The following is a 26,966-nucleotide window of genomic DNA, read 5'->3' as shown; positions in this document are numbered from 1 at the left end:
CAGTCCACTGCCAAAAAGCACCACCAAAAATAATATTAAATTTTCTTTTTATTATTATTCTTCTTTTTCAAAGATTTAAATATTGATTCTTTTCTTTTTATCCCTGAGGATAACACAAATATTTTCTTTTTTCATGTTGGTTGGGATAAACAGAGAAAATAATGCAATAAATTTTTTTTTAATCAAAACATTTAATTCGTCACAGGTTCACAAGATGTCATATCGTCTCTGTTCTGGCAGAACACACTAACTGGAGAATACTAGTTTTGAGTATTTTGACTTTGAAATTGTTAAAATGTTTGAAATGGTCTATCATTTGAGTTTATTAAGTAATCGTAAAAAGGATGACTTTAAAATAAAGACTGTTTATTTATTAAGAAGGTTTCCAGACGGTAAAGTTTGAAATAAGGAACATTTTGGTATAACTAACTCAATATGTCATTTTTTCGAATAAGTGTCTTCTGCCAGAACAATGACGATACATTATTACGCCAGCATCGACACTTTAATATGTTGTAACATTAATAAGATTCGTACATTTAACACATATTGACTTTGTTACTTAAAAATAACAGATCCTTGTTAGGATTTCGATTCGATGAAAAATATCTCATATAAGACAAAAGTATATAGACAACAAACATCAATAATTAGTTATTTTATTTTCTGAGGTTCTTAATGATACTAATTATATTATGTTAATCGATCTTATTTTGATAAAGGTATACGTTCTCATTTACGTATGTTGTATTATTGGATAATCATTTAATAAAACTAAGCAGGCTACATCAGATAATTTTGACCCCACAATATAATTTGTAACTATCGTGATAAACAACATAAATCACCATAGTCGATCTAAGATAAATCATAATATGAAACTCTATACTGTGAAGATGTCTCAATACATATTTTTCTTACGAAGATTGTTTGTTAATTAGGTACCAACATCGCCAAAAGGTGTCGTATAATGATTTAATTCCATGGAACCCTAAAGAGTCCGGGCAATCATTATAGGGCAGACTCATAGAAATATGAGCATAGTTGACTACTAGACAGTAATTTACAGCCTAAAAATGTAATTATTTATTGTTAATAATAAGTTAAGACGGTGTGGATATATCACATAATACGACTCATTGCTAATTGGCTGCAGCGAGCCGCTCTGTATCTATTTTTAGATGAGTGCATTTTTACAAGGCGTGTCAACGCTTTAGTTTTAAAAAGTCAACAAAAGAGATCGCACGCGGATTCTGAGCTAGCAACAACATTTCGTCAGCTGAATGCAGAACTATTCTATCTCACATTTGAAATATTTTGAAGGAGAGTTTTTTGAAACAGTCTACTTCAGTTATTTACTATTTATATAGACAAATGTATGCACTAGAGATGAGTTGGAAATACTGTCACCAGTTTGTGTACGCAAGTATCGGATGAAACTACCCATACTCAGTACGTGTGGCTCAATAAACTTGTTCCAAAAAACTTGCAACAAAAAGCATCGCGAGACGCTGGCTAGTTGGTAGACTTTCAATACTATTGAGATTAAATGCGCGCGATCGAGATAGCACTTGAATATAATTATATTTTAATTTATTAGTCTATGCATGTGAATGACATCATCTTATGTATGAACAATGGGTCATAAATTTTCTGTAGCAGCATATTCCCTCGGAAATGTGGTGAGGTGACGGATTTAAAATGTGTTTAAAATTTTATAATGAATGGGAGATTTCGTAAAGCCCAGCTCAAGTGTATTTTCAGCGATTCTATTGAAGCCGATATTTCAAATACATACTAATATGGAGTTAAGTTTTAGTTCCAGTTGAGTATGAGACTTATGTCGCATACGCACGCCTATATAGTATTCCAAATACTAGTAAGTATTTTGGAACAAGTTTTGATACTAAGTATTTTTTTATACTGGTAGTAAGTATACTTAGTCTTCAAAATCGACCAGTTTTCCCATCTCTAGTATGCACCATTTTATTCATCAATAATCCTACTAAAATATGATTACATGTACATTTATTTATCTATAAAAATAATAAATAATTTCAGTAAATTGATTCAAAGAACTCTCTCATAAATTTTTTTAAATGCAAGTTAGAATAGTTCTGCATTTTTTCGCGACTGCTACATTTGCTTTGCGGCCGCAGATCTTTATAAACAATCAATGTGATTTCTTAATGTAATCACAGTAATTTGTGTCCAGTAATTAAATCTCGCCGACTTCTAAGCAACCATTCGTGTGTTCTTTATCACCCGAAGTAAACAAACAACATATGACACAATTCATCCTACACCAAAACAAGAGAGAGGGAGTAACAAAAGCTCCTTCCCTCACCTACGGAGGTGATAGTACATAACCTGTATTAAAAAAACAATATATTCTTCAGAAACTTCTGTCAAATTGATTATTGTGACATCAAACTCATTAAATGTAGCGGGATTTGTTTATCAGAATAATCAATAGGTAGAGTTTACACAATGTTTTACATCTGTTGTACAAAGTTAGTAAATATTATAATCACTTATCAATACTTGTCCGTGATGGTACCATCAAAAAGAAAGGAATCAGGGAAGCCTTGTGACCTGCTTTCCAAGTGGATTTGAATCTCTCACTGTGGTACAGGTAACCCCCGTTTCATTGATATTGTGGCATCAAACTCATTAAATGCATCGAGATTAACAAATTCAAAAAAAAAATTCTTTGTAAATTGTATATCGTAGGAGGCCTCAAAATCAAGGCAGTCCGTCGGCATCTATACCATCAAACGCGACACTGACTATCAGGGTTATAATCAAAATACCGTAAACGAAGCCAAGAAAATTGATAACAGAAACAGTCCAATATATTAGCCAGGCCAAACCTTTCAAAATAACAGAAATATCCAATCATTTAAACCACCCATAGAGCACTCCAGTACACAAAACGAATAGAGCGAATTTAATCAAATTCTTCATGAAACTGTCCTGCTTCTCCGACGTCTTCATCAGCTCGCATCCAGATACCTGACCATGAAGAAGTGGCGGACTTATACTGGGCGTCGTAATCTTTCCGTTCAGCGGCTGACCGAACATACAAAACTTAGAAACCGCAGTAATTCTGACATCGATCAGTTTTCCCATTAGATTCTGCTCCTTCGGCACTAAGACTTGTTCATAATAAATATTATGACTTACGAAATATTTCTTATCGTGTGATACATCGGTGACTAAAACCTTTTGTATCTTGTTGATTCTCGACTCCTTGTAAGTGCTGTAGGAATTGAATAGTTCCGTTAGTAACTTTGTTCTTCGTTTGACGTCCTGCGCGGGTATTTTCTTCATTTTGGCAGCCACGGTCCCGGGTCTCGGGAAGAATTGATTGATGAACAGACTGGGGAATTTGTAGCTAGAACACATCTTGACAGTCTCTTGGAAGTCATTGTCTGTCTCCGTTGGGAAGCCGCAGATAATGTCGGTTGCGATGGTCATGCCAGGAACACTGAAATCAATACAAAAAAAAATATTTTATATAATATATACATACTATTATTGCATACTTTGGCATTCAAGAAACATTTTTACCAAAGATCGCCGATGTACGAGTTTATTTATTTTTAAATTATTTCAAAAAATGATATTGTTTTATTGATTTTTTTATATAAAAAAAATATAAACTTTTTACACTACAAAAGGCCATGAGGCCCAATGACAATAGTGTACATATTTAGTAATAGAAGAGACAATATCAAACAGGAAAAATACAGCTTTGCACTTTTAACAAAGTGATTCCACCATGACCTAATACGGCTTTCATATTTGACTGACTAATTGCATTTATGAAACGGAAAGACCATTAAGGGGGGACATCCTCAGCGTAGGTCAAAATGGAACTTTTATTGCATTTTCAAACCATGATCCTGGACATTCCTTAAACGTTGCAGATAATCTTTTTATATAATTTTGAAGCCTTGTTATCCTTTATATTTATTTTAAACATTTTATGACTTCAAAAAGTATTATTACATAAAATAGTGTTCTTTTAAACCTATCGCTCTAATGTTTTAGAATATAGTCATATTTCAGTACATGAATGTGCAGCGGTGTTCAGATTTTTTACATTTATTAATTTTTAAACGCATTTATAAAACCATTAGTATAATTTATGATAAGATAATTTTTGTAAAATATTTACGATAAAAAATTATATTGATAATCTCTGTGATCCCAAATTTGACAAGAATTAGGCATTTTATTATTCAAAAAATGGGCAAGATTAACACATTTGAAGATAATTCTAAAGATACTAATTATAAGCTATGTTTTTTGACCATTCTAGTGTGATAAACATTCTACAAATAATGATTGCTTTATAATAATTATTGACCTAAGAATAAGGTAGTGTTTTTTTGAAATACGCCATTTCTTTTGACATTCCCCAGTGGTTAACAACATAGGGCTATATCCATAAATTGACAAACTAAAATTGAAGTAGGGAGTAAGATCATGTTAACGCGCGTGTTTGAACATGTACCGTTTAAAAAAAAATTAAAAAAATTTCGGTTAGGTACACAGGTGACACTTGAATGGTCAAAAACATAGCTTATAATTAGTATCTTTAGAATTATCTTCAAATGTGTTAATCTTGCCCATTTTTTGAATAATAAAATGCCTAATTCTTGTCAAATTTGGGATCACAGAGATTATCAATATAATTTTTTATCGTAAATATTTTACAAAAATTATCTCGTCATAAATTATACTAATGGTTTTATAAATGCGTTTAAAAATTAATAAATATAAAAAATCTGAACACCGCTGCACATTCATGTACTGAAATATGACTATATTCTAAAACATTAGAGCGAGAGGTTTAAAAGAACACTATTTTATGTAATAAAAATACTTTTTGCAGTCATCAAATGTTTAAAATAAATATAAAGGATAATAAGGCTTCAAAATTATATAAATAGATTATCTATAACGTTTAAGGTATGTCCAGGATCATGCTTTGAAAATAGAAAAAAAGTTCCATTTCGACCCACGCTGAGCACGTTCGCCCTTAAGCATGATTTAATTTACTATTTTAAACCACTCTCACACATTCATTAATCCTTTACCATCAGAAACGGCAATCTCATATTATATATGAAAACACTAAATACAAAATTGTTTTTAATTAACTATTTCTTTTATTCAACGAATAATTCACAAGATTTAAGAATGTACCATTCTAATTATTGAACATACATAATTTTGAAAAACACTTCTGAGAAAATATATTATAACCATTAGAAAAAATCTTTTTGAAAAAAGTAAGCCACCCGACAGGAATCGAACCCTGTATCTCTTGGTTTACACCGTCCGCGCATTATCCTCTATGCTACGAGGTGACATACTAACTATGACAAATTTTAACTGTTGGTCTTTTAACACCTAAGAGCGCTGATGAGCAGGTATTAAAGTAAACAGTTATTTAATAGTAGAAGTGAAACAATGATACGCCCGGCCCCACCTTTGAGAAAATCACATATTACGTAAATATATTGTGACCTCACCGGGATCGAACCCGGAGCCCCCGGATGTAAGGCCAACGCCACGCACTGGACCAAATTAAGAATGCCACAGATTTCATACCTATGGAGCAAAGCCGCGTAGATGAGGAGGTTATATCGCACCGTGAGTGTAAAACCAACGTATCTGCAAATTTTTCAATTTCGAGATTAAATGCAAAACAACTGCAGAAGTCGTGAACCTGATCATGTAAAAGTGAAGTAACTGAAAGAACGTGCAATATAATGTAGATATAAACCAAATATTATGTTTTTTTTTTTAGAAAATCTATTTCTCCTAACAAAACGAAGACATCAAACCCTAATATATCCAAAATATGTCTTTTGCAGATGCGTTGGTTTTACACTCACGGTGCGATATGTTTGTATTTTAACGACATATTCAAATATTACCTGCCACGGAGGTAATCAACGACATGCTCAAAATCAGCTCTTGTGTATTCTCTCTTCATGTCTGATAGTACCTGGTCACTTCCCGACTGCACCGGAACATGGAGGAATCTGAAAAAAAACATTTAATAATGAAATTTGACACTTTTTACTTATACCCTGTTTCCACATGCATGGATTTACTGCTGACAGTATGTATTATCGTGACCATAAATATAAAATGCACGTGTATACATGTGTTATCCTGCCAGACGCATAATTGCATAATACATGAATCAAAAAAGTTCGGAAGCTTCTGAATTTTCACGTGACAGTTGGGGTTTGTTCAATAGTGAACAATAGTGGTGAACCTGCCGGAAAAAAAACGAACTACACCGCGCAGAGATTCATTTTGAAATTAACTAATTTGTACGACTGTCAAATAGTACCATAAAATGACAACATCACGTCTCGCTTACTCGTGAAGAATGAGATTGGCGAGACAGTCAGCACTATTACGTGTAAACAGTTATTATCGCTATAGTTTAAAATACACACTATTGGTGCAAATAAATCCTTGCAGGTGTCAGGCGATATTAAGAATAGGCCGCCATAGACGTACAGTTTTAGTAACAGGTTGAACATGCCAGTTAATACGTAATGGCGGCCATACAGTTATCTTTGGTAGATAATCTGCTGCGCCCATAGACGGACAATTTTCGACCTGCCAGGTGCAAACTGCCAGCGACCCCCCACTCCCGTGTTTTTGTAAAACTGTTGGAATTTCGACTCGCCGAAAGTTCTCGGGTGACTGACGTTAGATGTTGGTAACGTTAAGTAGAATATACCGCGCGATACAGCTGCGGCTGGTGTTGCTTGTTATAAAATACAAATTCATTTATTATTAATAATGTCATAATATTATGTCCGCGGAGATCGCAAATATTATATTTTATTTATTTTTACGACGGTAAAACAAAGTTATAGTTATTTATGTAAACATATTATTTTATACAATATAATATAAATGTTAAAATTTTAGAGAGCATTATAAATATTAAGTTATTGTGAAAATATAGACTAATAACTTGTATGTAGTGAATATTACAAATTATTAATTTAAGACGTTCACAACATAGATTAATATACCTAATTGTGAATGACAATGTCGGTAAATCTAAATAAAATTTAAGTATAAATTTTAATAATATCATAGTAATTAATTATTATACTGATGATTGATGTAAATATAATTTTGTGGCATGTTTAAATTTATTGTAAGTATATAAAATCAATACCTATATAAATATTACCGTATTCTAAAAATATGACCAAATAGATAATTAATACTGTCCATTAAAGGGAATAATTTATTCAAAAGAAAAGATTATAGTTCATATTTTATATTTACACAAATGTGTATAATATTGTTTCGGTGAAACGATAAAATACACAATCCACTAGCGAAATCATGATTTATTATCCAAAAGTCATTGGTATGTATTTTATGTCAATTTGTTTCTAATAAAAACAATTATAATCATAATAAATTCTAAGTAAAATTATTCGTGTATCAATATCGTTCAGGTATACCTTACTAAAAACTAATTTAAACACTACCCCTGTGTATTATCTCCGCGAACTTAACCTCCATAGTTTTTGACACTTGCTCTGCCACAGACACTAACTGTACGTATATAGGCACGTCTGTTGACAGTTCGACAGATTTAAATGGGGTAGTTAAACTGATCTGTGGTGTGGCCACTAACGTAGAGTTTTTGTACAGTTATTGTCTGTGCCAGGTTCAACCTGCTACTAAAACTGTACGTATATGGCCAGCAAATGTATGGATATCTAGCGTCCCGCTTAACTGAGTGTAACACACGCACATTACATACTCACGCACACGGTGTTTGCGTTTATTTTACTATTATTTATTTTGATTGATATGGACAAAAATGGCCTTTGGGACCAAATTCCATTTCGAATTACGAAATAACGAATATTTCGATTTATAATGAACTTTTTGTATGAAAAATGATTCTTGGGGGTTAAAATTGACGAAAAATTCAAAATACGGCGAAATTCGATTCATCGTTTTTCAAATTATCGAGGTTCTACTGTACTACCAATCTAACATTCTTAATTTCTGGTTAAATTTGTTGAATAATACAGACACTAACTTATAGACTCTAGGATGTTGGAAGATCACAGCCATTCTTTCGAGGTGTTCCAGTATATACGGTGGATTCGTCATTCCCAATCTCAATCTGCAGCCTTCCGGAATAACTTTGACGAGTTCATCTAGTAAATCGGGTAATGATGAGCCAATATCTCGACCGTATGTTCCTGGAAACCGACAATTTTATTAACCGGATGTATGCCACAAGCGCGTTTACGCGCTCTACAAATCTGTGCATGCAAGGCCGGCCACAGAAAATGAGCGTGTGTACTTTACACTCACTACACTAGCCCCGGTCGGTTGTTTTAAATAAATCAATATATTGTACACAATACACTGCCATCTCTTGTAATTATGGTGACATCCTCAACCGAGGATCTTTATGATATACTTTTAATATATTTCGAAATAATGATTCCAAAGTTTTATTTTCTCGTAGAAATTCGTGGCCTGCTGGGGAGGTATTAGAATGGTGATATTATAATACCTCCCGGCATTTAAATGGTTTGTTCATTCAAAAAGTTTGGACTAAGCATTATGGACATTCTCAAATTACAACCAGAGTATTGAAATGGAGAGAGCTGGAGTGCAGGGCAGTGGAACAATGCGATTTTGCATGGAAGATTTTTGTTGTTCTACTGGTTCAGATTTTTGACCATTTTCTGCTCTAAAATCAATTTTGAATGATAAAAAACAAAAATATTTTCGCCAAGACAGCAAGAGCTGTTTTAGAGAAATTTGAAAACAGATTCGTCTGTTTGTACAAGTGCAAAAGAGTAGGGACTACGTATTAAGTTTAGTTAGAATAAATATTTTTTTTCTTCTTCTTCTTCAGCCATATCCGCCCCTTAGTTGGAGCATATGGACACCACGCGGCGCCTCTAAGAATCCCTGTCGCTCGCCAATCTTCTTGCTTCATTCCAGGCCAAACCAGCATCCCGTAGCTCCGCCGTATACAATCTATAGATAGTATTTAGCGGCCTTCCAGGAGACCGGAATACGGTCGGCTTGAAGAACAGGCAAGCCGGGTTGAGGTTCTCTTCTGACATCCGCAGCACGTGGCTGAGCCAGATCCAATGTCGCCTCTTCACTCAGCGTGATGAGAGGCTGCTTGGTGCGTTCCCTTATCTCCTCGTTGTTCCTAAAGTCATACCACTGCACACCCAGTATCCGTCGCAGACATCTGTTTTCGAAATATTTTTTTTACTACCTAGTAGCTACTTTTAACAGTGTATAGAAAATACACATTTTCATTGAGAGGAAAATACAAACCCCATCGCCGTAAAAGAAACTACAAATTATTATTATTAATATCTACCTGTATCTTCGCTGGTCAGCCATATTTCACAGACACCTTCCTGGAACGACTGCTTGGCTCTTTCGATGATCTCCTCAGGCGGGTAGCTTCCAAGCTCACCCCTGGCGTGTTTCGTTTTACAGTAGGTGCATTGATTCAGACATCCCGTGTTAATGGCGATTATTTCGATGAGGGGATTCTTCCGCACCTTCGGTAGCAACAGAGGTGCTCCACCAATCTTTTTGCCGTCTTCTCCTTTCTTTTTGCCGAATAGACGAACGGTGTGACCTGCAAAGGAGCACAGTCAATGTAAAATTACCAGTTTAAAATCAGATATATTGTATATATTATGGACCACGGATTAATTTGATATAAAGTTAGTAACAAAATATGTTTAATTTCATAGATTATAGTGGATTTCCTGATTCAATAATTTACAGTGGTCCATAACACTGGAGTTAATTGCAAATGGATATTCTATTGACAAAATTTGTCTAGTGGATGTACAGTCTACAAATATGTACAAAAGATCGATAGTTTGGACAGGGACTAAGAGAGTGGAAGGCAAGCCGAACGAGACAAGTGAATACAACAAGTGCAATGTAAACACTTTTGGTGATGGCAGCCATTAATAAAAAAACTCATTATTCCAACCAACTTCTTGCGCACGGAGTGAAATCTGCACACCTTACTTCTTAAGCAGTACAAGATAGTATAGCGCGATGATTTTTGGTTAGCAAAACTCTTGAAACATTTTGTAAATCTCAGGAAACGCCTAGCTGACTTGACACATATTAAAGTCCGTAAAAAGGTTTCAAATCGTGCTTTTGGTACCCCTGACAAAGCTACCGGACCCGGTTGGGAAACACTGGTATAACATTAATTTTATTTTCGATTACTCAAAGAAAAAATTATCGCCAAGAGGTCTGCAACTGAACTAAATCTGACAAAAAAAAATGTGGGAAAAATATATGTATACTTGGTAAATATATGTACATATTTCCATGCCCCCACATCCTGAAGCAGGCATCGAAGGTGTTGATGTAGATGATATTCAGACTTTGTTAAAATCACACGGCGACCCCTTAACTAATGAAGAGCTGTAGGAAATGAACTGCCATACGTCCCTAGAAAATGACGTCTTCAAACCTGTTCCCGTGCGAAAGTTAAGTGTTAAAACCATTGAAAACGCCCTTTCTCTTTACAATCAATGCATGGAGTTGTTAGAAGAGAACAATGAAGATTAAGAGCGAGTGAGTGCTGTAAAACATGGCTGTAATGCATTACTTGACAGTATGTAATCTCAAATTTTGCACAATAAACGTAGAGAGGCCAAACAAGGGAATTTGCTTATCGCGACCATGTTTACAATGCATCCCTCGCGATGATGTACCTGTACAAAATAACAAAAAAATATTTGATATAGCTTTAGAACCTTTGAGTGTTTCTTCCACGACTTCAATAATTCTGTCAATCTGCTGTACCCCAATGATGCTCAGACCCTGCAGATATCCTGAACGGGGCATGCCTTGAGGCACGCAGCCCGCCACAACGACGTGTCGCCCTCTGCTACGTCCAAGTTCTATTTCGTTCCTGGAAAAACAAATATAAAATTGTTATCATCAAATCAATGACACTGTGTACAATAATATTAAATGTTGAAAAGTGGATTTTATGTTAAAAAAATCATTGTCTTTGCACGAGTCGCCAGCTTATTTTGGTGTCTTAATAGTATAAAATGATCTTCTGCAAATCTTACTGAAAATGTAAAATGCATGCATGTGAAATAGGACATTGATACACCCCTGTTACAGGCGGGCTCCTCCCGGTGTAAAATAATCATTTAGTAGTCATAAGTCGAAACGTAACCCTGACCTCTAGAAACAGCTTCATAAAACATCTAATCTGATTCCTTGCTCAACTACGTAAGTATTTTTTTTATTCCTGAGTAAAGGCCTTCGTCCGGTGCGTGAAAATGACTTACTGGGCGGAGGTGTAATTAAGATAGATTTTAAAGTATAAATGATGATGGATGAAAGAGATAATTTTAAGACTAAATATAAGTATTCAAATATAATAAATTTTGCCGCGCATTACGCAATGGTGAAATCCTCGCGCGCCGGCGCCAGGGTCAGGCTCGTGATTCGCCGAATCAAAGATCATGCGATCAGATTTGGCCAATCACGAGTCCTTTTGACTAGTCGGCGTGGGTACGGGAGAAAAAAGAAAAAGAAAGTTAGTAAGCGTCCCTTTTCCAACACGTACGGACCTGCGAAACTTATTGTAAAAACAAAATATATAAACCTGTAAAGAAAATTTAAAATATAAGATAATACCAAGTTACGCACGAGACAGACATGGTTTCATTTAATTTCTCCTCAATTTAAAATATCTCTTTATTTGTGAATCCGGGGTTCGATGGACACCTGAGCTAGCCGCTGGAACCCTGGACATCTCAACATGTTAATGTAAGAGAGATCGACGCCTAAGAGAAACAAATCCTGGATTCTTCTGGATAGGAATTCATACAGGGATAGCCGAAAACGAGGAAGCTGATAAATATGCTAAACAAGCCACGACAGACACTTACACACACTTCTCCTAAATTATGCAAAAAATTAAACAAAGACACAATAGGTATATATATCTATGGAATAACAGATAAATAACATCCACCACAGGATCAATAACATGGAAATTTATTCCAAACATAATCTCTGCCATCAAGGAACATAAAAACATCACAAACTCACACAGTACAAGTCATGAATGAAGCACTGAGAAGGACAATCTAAAAAGATTTAAATCGAGGGACAATGACTGATGTCTGTGACAGCTACACATCACAAACAGCGTGGCATGTCATCAAAGACTACCCAATACTAAAAAAAGGAGTGATGGGCTCGGAGCTCTGTGCAGACAACATAATCACGAGATTGACCTCCACACACCTCACTAATTAATTTTCTCGTAGTAACTAATTGGTTTTTGCTTATTTTTGCAACACAATGGCATGTTTCTCGGAGTTTAGATTGCCTCAGTGTCATGTTACCGGCTGATAGACTGAATGTAAGCCGGCTCTCACATCTAAACTCGCCTTGTCTGGGGCACAGCTATAAATCAAACCTTCCAAGAACGTCGATCCATCTACCTAGCGACAGTAGCGCATAACCTTCGACACGTATAGATATTTCGATGCGACGATCCGGTATAGGAATGACCAATTCGTAGGTGTTCATATGCGTCGGGCGTCTTCAACTTGCACACCGAGAAGCATGAAACTTGTCCATTGCAACAATAGATTTTCTTTCAAACTAAAAAGTCGCATTTGACCAATCTGCGGAGCTCCATTTGGCAATGTGTGTTTTGTGAATAACGATGACGTCACATCAACGTATTCGACGATTATTGGATCGAAAAGCCGATGCGCCGACAGAAAAAGGGTAATTGTGCCGCAGAGGTGGACACGAGCTTTTATAATTTTTTTTTTTACAAAAACAGTTTATTCAATGTAGACAATTATAATAAATACCGTTTTCTGTCGGCGCATCAGCTTGCCGATCCAATAATCGTTAATTGAAAATTTGAAATTTTCATACATTTTAATACACCATTATCACAAACTAAGATTATATGAGGTAATATTAGGTTGGGGTAGGTTAGATTAGGTTATGTTAGGTTAGGTTATGTTAGGTTAGGTTAGGTTTGGTTTGGTCTAAAAAGAAAGTTGTAAAATCTCATGTCCACCTCTGCGGTACATTTACCGAAAAAGGTATTTATTATAATTGTCTACATGGAATAAACTGTTTTCGTAAAAAAAATAATTATAAAAGCTCATGGCTACCTCTGCGGCACAATTAACAAAATAGGCTGTGCTCTCTGCTTGATTGCACTGAATAGGTATTGGTTATTTTTGTGAATCTGTGAAGAAGCTCACAATTGTCTGAAAATGAAGATCTTTACAATACCTACCTAAAATGATCTTCAGCAGGACTCTTTACGGTACAAGAATTAAGTAACCATAAATCTGCATCCCACTTGTCTTCTGTCAGTTTATAACCATAGAGGGATAGAATCCCAGCCATGTATTCTGAATCGGAATTGTTGTGAGCACAGCCCCAAGTTTTAATATAAATGGTTTGTGTGCCTGAAAGAAAAATGATAACTATTAAGTAACGGTAATATGAATAGTTTTCGTGTTTACATAATTATATTAGTTTTTGTGCAATAAAATATGGTAGTGACCCATCACGACTGTTCAATCGTTTATTATTATTATTGTCAATCGCTTACTACAAAATCTATTATCTATTACAATTACAATAATAAATACCTGGTATGACACTTTTCCAAATCTGTTTTTCTCTGAAATGTTCATCTGTCTCAACTTCTTTCTTTTTAATAGGTCGGACTGTCACCAGTTTTTTGTTTCTGTATCGCTCGTTCGGAGTCACCTCCTGTGACAGAAATAAATCCTCCATATCATCCAACATTCCATTTGAACAATCATTTTCCATGATTTAGAAACGTATTTTGTTTTAATTCTACACCGAACACACACGTCAGATTGACATAACCTTTAAATAAAATTACCATGGACAATTTGACATGAATTTGACAAATAATTACTTTTCCCGATTTTACCTCTTTAAAACATTATTTTAGTCTATCGCTAAATTTCAATGTTAATTATTTAAAAACTGTGTAATAATTAAATATATATAGGTATATAATACTAACGTGATCATTTGTAACAAAAAAAATATAAGTGCCTAGGTAATATATCTCGTAAAAGACAATATTTTAAGAAAATCTTTGTTAAAATATAGGTAAATAATATTGCGCTAGGTATTCCGTATAGTTTAAAATACTATTACATATCACATAAAATAATAAAATTACGTTTTCCACGGATGACCTTGATATAAAAGCAATTGTTGTTCATGGTTGTACTACTTTCATTTTTTATGATAATAATTTTACAGACCTACAAACTTACCTGGAGAATGAGATGGGGGAGCCACGGTCGAAAACTACCCAATCACGACTTGTAACTGGCAAAATCTGACATTCGTATGACGTTTTTTAATATGGCGTCCTATGGTAGTTTGTAGTTCCATTTTTGGCCATTCTCCAGATAAGTTTGTAGGTCTGAACCAAAATTTGAAGCCGACCCCGTAGAGGCCGTAGAATAATGTTGGCCCATCCTACTTTTCGACTTTTTAAAATAATAAATTAAATAAATAATTGTAAGATTGTTAGTTAAAAACAATCAAATCACGAGTGATGTGATAGCAAAAATGATTTTTATATCAAAATTGTGCATTTATTACGCCTATTGTATCAATGTTATTTAATTTGAAAGCATTACAGAACTGACCTAGAACGGTTTGATCGCTGACATAACCTCATTTAAGTACACATGCACTTTGATAAAAGTGACATTTGTCATTTACCTGAGCTTCGAGCTTCGGCGAGCGTGGTAGATGGTGATAGATCAATTAGATGTTCGCATTGCGGCTAAAACAATTTATGTGTGAAAATACCACTTGTGTTCGATTTTATGTAACTGTTAAGTTCCGGCTGCCTTATTAAATAATCGAAAATGTTTTTCGTAATGGATGTTCTTAATATGGTATGTATTAAAACCGCTAACCTATGTAATTGGCGACTTGTCCCAAAAAATCTTGCCGATTCGGCAATTCCTCGTATGTCGGAAGTTTTTTTGAATTATATATTTTGTAGATTATTCTAATTTTTAATTTCCGACTGTTTTTGGTGGATAATTTTATCTTTCAATCGTTAATTGCTTAAATATTTACTCTAAAGGCGGGGCCGCGATTGACGGCTCTAATCGCAATTTATGTGATTTTGTTTGCTGATATTATTATCAGCGTTCGGTTTAAGTTCATGAAAATCGTATGTTTTCTTATGCTATTTATAGATAGTGAACTGCCTATTACTAAACGTTAGTTACAGCAAACTATTAAATTGTATTTACATTACTATTTTCCATTATAATAATTTTACCTACCGAATGGTAAATAACGTAAATATTAAAAAGTATAAAAGTAGGTAGGTACATAAGCACCAACATTCCTCAAAGTTCTGTCGTCAACATAAAAAAAAACGGATGTTTAATAGGTATTGTATATAACAGCAGAGGTCACTCCTTACGTAGGTATAGGTATCACAATATTGTTGAAAAAACACTAATATAGGTATAATATTTTCCACCTTATAAGTATTTTTTCCTGAATCAACAAAACAAATTTCCATGAAATATAGGTATATTATGATGATTTTCATTTGAAGTGTAAATTGATATGGTCATGCTATTTGTCTCACATTAAATTAAATTCAAATGAATGTGACTTTAAACAAACAAATTTGCATACTAACGGATTTAAGTTTTGTACTAGGTATTCCATTTGAGTAGTTTTTTGCGACCTGGGTTTCACCTTTCGGCCTCTTCAGGCACTGTGTGCACTCACCATAAGATGAATACACACTGACAATGAATACAATTATTTCGGTACAGTTATGAGGAATACAGCGGAAAACACATTTTGATAATACCCGATATACTTACTGGATTATTTGTTAGTTTGGGTTAGTTTAGGTTTGGTTAGGTTAGGTTAACCTAACAAATAATCCAGTATATCGGGTATTTTCAAAATGTGTTTTCCGCTGTATTCCTCATAACCGAACTGTACCATTATTTCTAACTTAAGTAAGTAGGTATACCTGTAATAAATTAATACAATAAAGTTGGTAATAACTTTTTCACCTACCTATTAAGTCAAGCATCACAATACAAAATTAAACGGTACAAGTCGGTTTACGGGAAACCAGGCGAGAACCGTGCCAATTTTCATAGCCAATTTTGGCAATATTCATGAATTTATTCAAGAATGAAAACCTAACCTATTAATAGTTGAAGTGTTTGTGGAAAACTCCTATCATTAATAATACAATCAATAGGCGTATAGGTACATCAAAACCCTAATAATAGATCATTTGAGGCGTTTAATTCCAAAAAGCGATAAGTCCACATTTGGTCAAAATCGAGAAAAAAATACGCACGTATTCTTTGTATAATTTTACACAATATGTATTGATCTATAAATTCTGAAACGCGACATAACCCTTCGAAAAAAAATGTTTTAAGTCTCGATTTATTACAAAAAGCGCCAAGTCCATGTTTCATATTATTTAAAGCTTGGTTGATTTCGCGCGTGTTTAAGTCTACCAATAAGGGAACGTTCAATATTGAAAAGGGCGTCTCCCATGCTGTAGCATCTGGTAAACTCATGACAGTGCCACGGGAATATGTGCCTTATGCGAAGTAAATTAAAAAGTGAAGTACAAATAGCGCTACGTCCAATTTTATTTTGCCTATATTTATTACATTTAAGAGTTTATCGTCTGAAACAAATAAAAAATAATCTCACGTTAAAACAAATAATTGAAGCTTGAAACATAACAACGGTGTTTCCCGAAAATATTGAATTGTGGACTTGTCGCTTTTTGTAATTAGACGCCTCAAATATTATGTAGGTATGCTAGAAAAAAAAAATCAAATACATCCGATATTATAGAACTAATGCACAAAGAAAAGCATTATGCCTAATTTTAGAGGGCATGTCAAACTACAAATTTCAATTATTCCGTAACATAATTTAGAGACTTATCAACTTTTGGCAGTATGCTACTTTTTCTGCTACAAAAAACGACTCAAATGGAATAGTACAAAACTTATATCCATTAGAATTTAAATTCCATCAAGTACCTTCGGTCGATAGTATTAATTTTACTTATTTTTGTTGAAAACTCTCACTTACCGCTTAGATTTTGTACTGTCCTTACTGCATTGCTCAATTTTATTTGCTTATTTAAAATAAATTCATACTGCTGATCAATAAAGATTTTATTGGTCGTGAAATATGTATGTTCATATTATTATTAAGGGGGAAGGTGTTCCATGTCAGCTATTTTCTGGTATTTTCAGAGGTTAAGCCTGAATAGTACGTAAGATTTGTAGAAAAACTATTTATATCATTATGAAGCTTATTCATCGTCAAATATTTATGTAAAACATTTGATAACTACATAAAGTATTTTTATGACGTAAAATAATATTCTTTGAAACCGTGAAACGTGATAATTGAGAACGAAGCCATATTTTTGTGACATTAATAGGCTGTGATGATGACAAATTTTTCCCTTAATTATTATCTCAAACGATTTATTATAGATAGTTGTAATGTTATAAAACATAATGTAGTAAAATATATTCAGTATAATTATAATATTTGCAGTTTCTATTGGTTCTAAATCTAATGGAAGCGAGTGGACATTTTGTTATTTAAATATGCTACAATTATAGACATACGAAATAATATAAAGCTACGTATCAGAAGGTTTATCATTAATCATTGAATAAATGATGAAATATCTTGTTAGTTATAAATTTGTAATACTAAATAGAGACCTTTTTAAAACAACTGTTTCCACGAAATATTCGACCATCTTGATATCCGCCAGACCCACCTGCGAATTGGTGTATGATGTATGGAATCTTTAGCTGGTATTATTTTAACTTTATATGACCAAAAAAATACGCCAACACACAAGTATTGTACAAAAATATGTTTATAAAAGTGAATGCTACAAATTGAACACAAAAATAGGCGAAACAAACACAAATTCGAACATATTATTCAAAAGGAAAACATATTTTGACATTTGAGGACAAAACAAAAAAAAATCTGAAGAAATTTGTATTTGCGTCAATTCTACGTTATGTCATACTAAATCATACATTATAATTTTTAACACTGTTGCAATCTATTTTGCCTAATATTGCAACATAGCAATCAGTTTTCTGTCCCTTTCTATAACTATCTCCCTCTACATTCAAAATAATTATGATTGTAGTAGGTATGTATTTTATAAATTGTGATAGATTTTATTTTATTTCAGTGACATATATCGGGTCGTCCAGTATTGCCATATCTACTAAAATATTATTGAATTGATATTTTAGTAAATAAGAGAATGAAGTTTTTCACCATTTGTATCTACTATTAGTTTTACTATTTTTATTTAATAAATAATACACATGAGGTTTTACGAATTTCACATTTGTTATTAAACATACTTACATAATTTAGAACACCCCAAACACATCGCGAAGTAAAAATATCTATATTTTTTACTTAGCCAAAATTATGAATCAACATAGGTTAGGTACCTACTGATGTTTATATTACAGAAAATTTAACTTTTACTAAATTATGAATTTGCGAGATTATAATAATACAGATGATTTTAAAGAATACTTTCATCAAATAACATAATAATGGATGCCTGTACTTACATAATATTTTCCAATGTAATTTTTTTTTTAAAAACTAACTTTAATTTCGAAAGTTTAGCCTGGCAATACTATGAACGTCATTTATTTCAGCGGGAATGCGAAATTTTCATCCTCGGTTTTTGACATAGGTACCTAACAATATTATCACAATTATTTATATCGATTGTACTTACAAAAAATGCCACGAACTCACTATCCGATGGCTGGAAGTTCCAAAAAAAGACGTAGGAGAAAAGATGGAAATATTAATACATTAAAAACACAAAGGTTTGAAATTATTATTTTATAATTTGACATAATTATACATAGTTGAAAAAACCACATTTCACAGAAAATTTTGGTTCACAATATTTATTTATCTTGCAAAAGGAAGTTTTGCGTATTACTTATTAATACACACAATTAAGTATAATGATCATTTGTACTTATATTATTTTTATATTATGTTTGTGCCATGTCTTATTCGAAATTAGTGTGTCTGTGACAAAAATTATAATCTGGTACAATAATTAATAGCAGCTATACATTTTGTTTTCTGTTAACTATCTACTAAACTAATATTTTTGAATGTATTATAGTATTGATATATTGCCGAAGACTATGCCTGAGCATGGAAATCCTCAAAGCATACTACCTGAACCAGAATTTCATCCCACATTTGAACACGAACACGAAGAATTTATTATAGAAAATGAAATTGAAGATTCAAGCCCTAAATTCCGTGTAGAAGGCCGTAGAATTATAGACTTTTCATATTTTTTCCAACAACTTCAATTAATTAGCCACCATGATTCTCCATTTAATTGTAATTTATCACATTTAGAAATTTTTGGGGAAAATCGGGATAACTTTAGTAGTACATTTTTTATCCAATGTAAACTTTGTGGTAAAAAATTAAAATTATATACCACTGAAATGAACAAAAACAAAATGAATCTGTGTGACGCATTTGTATCCAGTATAATCAGTATCGGCAGTGGATTTTCAAATCTGGAAGAAATGTGTTCAGCAATTGACGTACCATCGATTACAGCAAGAACATACAGAAAGAGTCAACAGAAGGTGTACGAGTGGTTTGAAGAAACCAAAAATAAGAGTATGGAAAACGCTGCGAAAGAAGAGCGACAACTTGCAATCGAAAATGGTGACGTCGATTCTTCTGGTATTCCCATGATATCAGTTGTTGCAGACGGCTGTTGGTCGAAACGTTCATACAGATGCAATTATTCCGCAGCATCTGGCGCTGCCACGATCATTGGTCAAAGAACCGGAAAGATTTTGTACATGTCAGTGAAAAATAAATATTGCGATTTGTGCGCCAAAGCTAAAAATAAAAATATCCCTGCTCAACAACATAAATGCTTTTTAAATTATACCGGTCCGTCAGGTGGAATGGAATCTACAGCAATATTAGAAGGCTTTAAAGAATCTATTAATACACATGGATTGATTTATTCAAAATTGATTGCTGATGGAGATTCCAGCACATACAAAAAAATTCTTGATTGTCACCCTTATCCGAATGTAACTGTCGAGAAAGTTGAATGTAAAAACCATTTAATTAGAAATTATTGTGGCAAAATAGAGGCATTAACCAAAGACACAAGATATCCCTTGAATGTAAGAAAAATCATTGCGTCAAGAAAAAGACGTCTGCGGAAAGCCGTCATAGGTGCAATCAAGTATAGAAAACTACAAGATAGTACTTTCGAAGAAAAGGTTATCGCTCTGAAAAAAGATTTATTTAATGGACCGCACCATGTTTTTGGAGACCATACTTCTTGTCTACCATATTTTTGTACAAATGAACCAAATACAGAGGACATGCTTGATGTAAATTATGTACCAGCATTAAAAGAATGCAGTCTATTTTCTCAATTAATGATATATAATTCTCGTTTGGTGCTAAATTCAAAAAGTTTAATTTATAATTTTTCTACTAATATTTCAGAATCTTTTAATAACATGATTGCAAAATTTGTAGGCGGCAAGAGAATTAACTACTCTCAAAGACAATCGTACATGGGACGATGTGCAGCGGCGGTAATCGCATTTAATACAAATAAGTTACATTGCACAATTCAAAAACAAGTTTATAAAAATAGCCCAAAAGCCTTCATAAATCGCTTAGAATCAAGAAGGTTGAAAATAAATAAAAAAAAAATAGGAAAATCTTGGCGAAAACCAATACATACTGTTCCTTTATCTAATCCAGATTATGGAGAGAGTTGCCAAAAACCTGATATGGACAAAAATCAATATCAATTGTTAAAAGAAACTTTTTTGAAAAAACTCAAACTGACAAACTATGAGAGGAGGGATATAGAAAGACGCACCGTATTACAATCTGAATGTGCAGAATGGCTAGAAAGGCGACGAAACCTTCTTACTGCCTCTGTTTTTGGTAAGGTGTGTAAGCGGCGAGAAAATACAAAATTTGGGCCTTTGGTAAAACGTTTATTATATAGCCAATCATTAGCCAACGTGAAAGCGGTAAAATATGGTAAAGAAAATGAATCAATAGCTTTACAACAGCTTAGTGTACAAGAACGGATTAAGATTGAGAGATGTGGATTGTTTATCGATGATGTGTATGATTTTATCGGTGCAACGCCAGATGGCATCAGCGATGATGATACAATTATTGAAATAAAATGTCCTTTCTCAGCTGCTGGAATAAGTGCAGATGAAGCTATTGTACAGAAAAAAATTAAATTTTGGAAAGTAGATAAAGACAGGAATATGGTAATAGATAAAAATCACGATTGGTACTTCCAGATTCAGGGGCAGCTTCATATTACTAAGAAAGATGTCTGTTTATTTGGAGTTTGGACGGGACATAATTTTCCTGTTAAAATAGAATTAATCAAAAAAGACGAGACATTTTGGATTGAAAAGATTGAAAAAAAGATATATCACTTTTATATGAATTGTCTACTGCCAGAAATAGTAGATCCCAGAACCAGTAGATCTATGAATATTAGAGAACCAGAAAGGCTGAATTTCTAAATTTTTATTTTAAATTTTATTATGCTTAATATATTTTCAACAAGTCTATATTACATCACTATTTTATAGTTCATCAAGATATATCTAATTTACTAATATAGTTTACTGTTACGAGACACCCAGAACGAGTGTAATTTTATGAAATTCAAAATAATATGTATACTTACATCTAAATAATGATACCTGATCTTGCTGGCGATTCCACTGCGCCATATTTTGTATAAGCATTCGTCTCTGCAGCCGTGAGTTTTGGTTCCGTGTAAAAAGTACATTTTGTTCTCAAGGTCAAAAACCAAATTGGTTGTGCCAATGGCTTATAACCATTCCTCATAAATGATTATAACTGATATCACCTCATGATCAGTGCCACGCACGAGTTAACTCGCGGGATCTTTTAAACGTCATAACTTCTGAATGAACTGTTTGTGTATATTTTCTTAACAATATTTATCATTTTAGTGTGAAAATATTCACGTTAAACATGTTGATTTGGTAAATTTTCACAAATATTTATCATTCTATTCTTATTTCATATTTTTTAAGGGATTCATTTTATTCCAAAAATAACTGACCTACAAGTACCCACCTGGTAAAAATTGAATTTGGATTGGATGGAATTTCCTAGTAGATGTTCCAACTAAACAACATGACGCTTTCTATATATTATTTACTGTTAGTTTTGAAATTATTGTATTTGAAATAAATAATGTATCAATAATACACATAGAAATCAATAGATATATAAAATAGATATCACAGTTTAAAAATCAGAAAGATCAATGCATATTACCATTGTTTATGTTACAATATAAAACAACATTTATCATTGAACGTAGGTACCAAGAAAAATAGACTTCATTAAAATGTGTCAATATAGTATATACCCGATATAATTATATAAATTATTATATTGTTAATTACTCTGTGGGGTCCATATATACTGCTTCAATTGTAATTTAATTTTACAGTATAATTATTTATGTTAAGTACTTGATTTACTTATTATATGTACAAATGTAATATACTTACCTACTTATTAGGATATATCTTGGTGAATTTTAAAATAAGAGGAAATTAAATGGAGGTCATCGTGTCTAACTAGATGTCTAACTAGACGTTGTTAAGTCTTATATAAATATTTATACATTATTAAATTGTTTTTCTGTTTTTTATTGATGTAAAGACATGGCATGTATTCAAAGTAATAACAAATTAGCTGTGTACTATTTATTTAACTTATATTAAAACCCCAAGATTGATTTCGTCTTACGACATATTTTATTCTTCTAAGTTTTACTATGACATTGTAATATGAACCATGGATATAGTATAGTACTTAAAAAAATCAAAACTGGTAATATATTATTTCAATATTTAATAGTCAATTTTCATTTGAAGTCAGCATTTAATTACTGGTATAACACATAATTATTAACTGATATCTACAACTTCAGATGGACAAATTAATTGATATATCATATTATCAGTTTTCATTTCCTTTCAACAATGTATTCATTCTAGCAGCTATTTTAAATATCTTACTAGTTTTTATGTCATGGCACCTTACAAAGGCTCCGAGCAACCGTATACTGAGCTTCGAGAACAGATGTTTACGACGGATACTGGGTGTGCGGTAATTTTAGAAGTAACGGGAGATAAAAGAACGCACCAAATAGCCTCGCATCACGTTGAGAGTGAATACGCAACTTTGTACCTGGCCCGGCCACGTGCTGCGAGTGCCTGAAGAGAATCCCAATCTGGTTTGCCTGTTCTTCAAGCCAACCGGATTCCGGCGTCCTGGATGGCCGCTAAATACTATCTATATAGCATATCTGGCGGAGTTACGGGCTGCTAGTATGACCTGGAACGATGCAAAAAAACTAGAGTGACAGAGATTCTTGGAGGCGCCGCATTGTATCCATATGCTGCAACTAAGATGCAGATATAGCCGAAGAGAAGAATTAATATACAGCATCTAGAAAACTTAAAGTCTTTGAAATGGTGTTAGAAAGACAATGTTTCTAATATCAAAGTGATATTGAGGATGAAAAAGAAAAGACTTGGAGAGTAAGCTCTACCAAATGACATACCTGATATGATACAAGTAACTGATATGCAAAATTATATTATATTTTAGAATATTATGAATCAATTTAGCAACTTTTATATCATTATCGATAATAAATTTAGTGCAAAAATGTAATTATAAAATTGTTTTATTTTTTAAATATGTATGCGAGATAGACATAGCTATAGGTTACAAACATTAGTCACTTTATATTTACCTTTTGTAATTGTACTATTAAATCTATAAAATGGGTATATATGCTTGATGGTCTACGTCATAAATAATATTATATGAATCACGCCATGTTCGGATCGTACGCCGAAAGTCGGATTTATTTCATTATTAATTAAAAGATTTATTTCATTCCATCTTATTCATATGAAACCGTCGACAAGCAAAGATCTCGGTAGACATTTTCTCCATCTGCAAAAAACATAACATATGAACTGTTAATAGTGTGATTTTTAATCTTTTATAGTGTGCGACTGTTTGAAGAATGGTAATTAAAACGGATTAGTGATAATACAAAGCATCAAAAAAGATTGATTAACTAAAATAAAGTAATCAGGTAGGTAACATGTTTAATAACAACTAGAACGCCTTAGATTATATCAAACAAATAAATATGAAATCACAGGCATTCTCGCAATAACCTCTAAACTAACCACGCAACTAATGTAGACTAAGAAAACAATAAATTAACACTTGAATAATATATGCAAAACACACAGAATACTACTACAGTAATAAATAACATAATATTGTACTTACAGATAGTGTTTCTTATTCCTGATATAAAACACAATTCCTTCGTTAGGTATCTTGCAATTTGCTATCAACATAATCTGACAGCAGAGAGCTTTTTCTATTAGTCTATGGCCAAAAATACGGATTTACTTGGCCGGCTAAAAAAAAGATTTTAATATAGCAAGAACATTTTGAATATGCGACAAATAAATAAAAGTATATATAATATAGTTGTTAAAAAAATCTGTGTACATTATAAAATATATTTAATATTATAAATACATATATTTTTTAAATTCATGTTATAATTTGTAAACGACGAAGCACGTCAGCTAATACGCATAGTAAATGTTTAAACTTTGGTAATCAAATTCGAATGTGACAGAAAGAGAAAGAAAAACTTTTTCATCATATTAGCATGCGTAAAAGAGATGTAACATAATATCACTTTCACTTTAAAAATCATACCTAGTATTCAATGTCATAGTTCAACTTTAAATGAAAAAACAGAAACTCTAGGTAAGCATGTGTGCCCTTAATGGGTATATTTTAATCGCAATTTAATATCGTAACATTTATATTTCTGAATGTAATATTTTGTTTTGCATACATAATAATATTAAACATGTACCTGTCATTAGCTCGTAAACAATACAATAAGGTCAGTATTTTTTCCATAATATAGCAGATTTAATCAGAGTTTAATTTAACTTTTTATTATTATTTCAGTACCGGAAGTCATAGTGAAACGTGTTTGCATAGATATAGCAAACTAGGATCAGTTGTACAATTAACTAGTAGAAATGCCAGTTACTCTTCTATCATCATCATCATCAGCCGGGGTCAATCCACTGCTGGATGAAGGCCTCCCCAAACTTCTTCCAACTCTCTCGATCCTGTGTTGTTCGCTGCCACGTATTTCCGCCGAACTTTACCAGTTCGTCAATCCAGCGGCTTTTAGGGCGACCCTGTGGCCGTTTTGTGCCCCTTGGGTACCACTGGATGACGGCATTTGTCCAGCGGCCGTCCTTTCGGCGAGCAATGTGCCCTGCCCATCTCCAATTCAGCTGTTTGGCAACGTCTATTACATCACGTACTCCTGTCTGTTTCCTAACCCATTCGTTTCTCTTACGGTCCTTTCGCGTGATGCCCAACATACACCTCTCCATGCCTCGTTGTGCGACTCTTAGTCTTTGGACATAATATTACTACATAATATTAACGGCGTGGCCGAGTGGCTTAAGCGTCGACCTATAATGTCGTGGGTCCCAAGTTCGAATGCTGGATATGACAAATACGCATATTGATTTTCAATTTGTGTTTCGAGTCAGAGTTTGGACCTAATTGGTTAAGCAAATGGCTGACATCCATTTCTCGTAAAAAAACACAAATCTGTTAATACAAACTTCTTCTCTGGAGGCCCATATGATCGTATTAGGATCGGACATGGTCAAAAGAAAAAGATAGAAAGAATTATGCAGTGGCGAATTGGAGACAGGTTGTTAAGATCTGACATAAATAGTATGGATCCATGAATAAACGTAACGGAACTATGACCTTTCAGAAAAAATATAACATTTGATATTAAAATTGTCATACCTCTATCTATATGTTGTTTAAATTTTTAATAACACAGGTTTTCAATACGCCGTAAAAAAAAAAAAGTAAAATCATATAATTTCTGCATTCCTAATCGTTGGAAAGAATCAATTAATTGGGACTCAACTCGGCGTTGCCGGCAAGCTACGTATATCTCGTCTTAATCAATATAATATGTTCAAAATGCTTAGGTGACTAGGAACGACGAAATAATGAGTTCAATAATTTTGTGGAGTTGTGCATGATTATCAAAATCAAGCAGATAAATTGAGGTTTTTAAGCCAAATGGCCAACATGCAGTGAATATATATAGGTATTAATAATAGATAAAACAAATTTGAATGTTTTACTTTTTCCCCTGGTTCTGTTTTGTCACTGTTCTGTTTTGTCACTGTTGTGTTTGGTCACCGTTCTGTTACTCCCAATGACATTAATATGGACCGAAGCATCTGGAAAATAAAATGACACTCACTTTGTGTCGGGTCTGCCGGATGGCGAAATTCATATTTTAATATCGGTATCCTACGCTCAAATGAACATTCTGCTTGCAAGCGGTCTGGCGACACCGCTGGGTCTGCCCATACAAAATTTCTGACTGTCAGGTTTCGACTCTACCATTATTATTTTGTTACAAAATGCCAATGTGCCTAGTTAAAATTTGTAAAAAACAATCTACTAAACACTCCCAAGAAAGATGGGATATCACTTTTCATGTGTTAGTATTATTTATTATTGATAAAATGCCATTTTAA

General features: G+C 33.2%; 2 protein-coding genes and 1 long non-coding RNA gene across 4 annotated transcripts in view; 1 reads left to right on the top strand and 2 right to left on the bottom strand.

The window, feature by feature from the left end:
- Positions 1-169: 169 nt before the first annotated feature.
- On the bottom strand, positions 170-14,005 carry LOC147063667 (threonylcarbamoyladenosine tRNA methylthiotransferase). 2 transcript variants are annotated; one of them, XR_015072125.1, is made up of 8 exons: positions 13,743-14,005; positions 13,382-13,556; positions 10,845-11,002; positions 9,431-9,697; positions 8,114-8,279; positions 5,955-6,062; positions 2,141-3,490; positions 181-1,296 (listed from the first exon to the last, which is right to left on the bottom strand). XR_015072125.1 is itself a non-coding variant. In XM_085959818.1 (7 exons), the coding sequence occupies exons 1-7, from the start codon at positions 13,924-13,926 to the stop codon at positions 2,899-2,901; spliced, it is 1,650 nt and encodes a 549-aa protein (XP_085815944.1). In that variant the 5' UTR covers positions 13,927-14,005; the 3' UTR covers positions 170-2,898. The 2 variants fall into 2 exon arrangements, 1 of the variants encoding a protein (XP_085815944.1); XM_085959818.1 differs by having other exon boundaries at positions 170-3,490.
- A 606-nt stretch (positions 14,006-14,611) lies between these two features.
- The window catches only part of Spt-I (serine palmitoyltransferase subunit I), a 35,202-nt gene continuing 22,847 nt past the window's right edge, over positions 14,612-26,966 (top strand). The window contains exon 1 of the mRNA XM_085959695.1: positions 14,612-15,044. Within this exon, the coding sequence (XP_085815821.1) occupies positions 15,015-15,044 (30 nt within the window). The 5' untranslated portion in view covers positions 14,612-15,014. The remainder of the gene's footprint in view (positions 15,045-26,966) is intronic.
- Positions 22,975-24,715, bottom strand: LOC147063666 (uncharacterized). Its single transcript, XR_015072163.1, has 3 exons — positions 24,640-24,715; positions 24,086-24,291; positions 22,975-23,661 (listed from the first exon to the last, which is right to left on the bottom strand). It is a non-coding gene; the product is annotated as an uncharacterized LOC147063666 (long non-coding RNA).

The sequence above is a fragment of the Rhyacophila brunnea genome, unplaced genomic scaffold, assembly GCF_057557595.1.
Source record: "Rhyacophila brunnea isolate RB1 unplaced genomic scaffold, BYU_Rbru_1.0 scaffold_9, whole genome shotgun sequence".
In the NCBI taxonomy this organism is placed as follows: Eukaryota; Metazoa; Arthropoda; class Insecta; order Trichoptera; family Rhyacophilidae; genus Rhyacophila; species Rhyacophila brunnea.
This window is presented reverse-complemented; position numbering and strand designations above follow the sequence as displayed.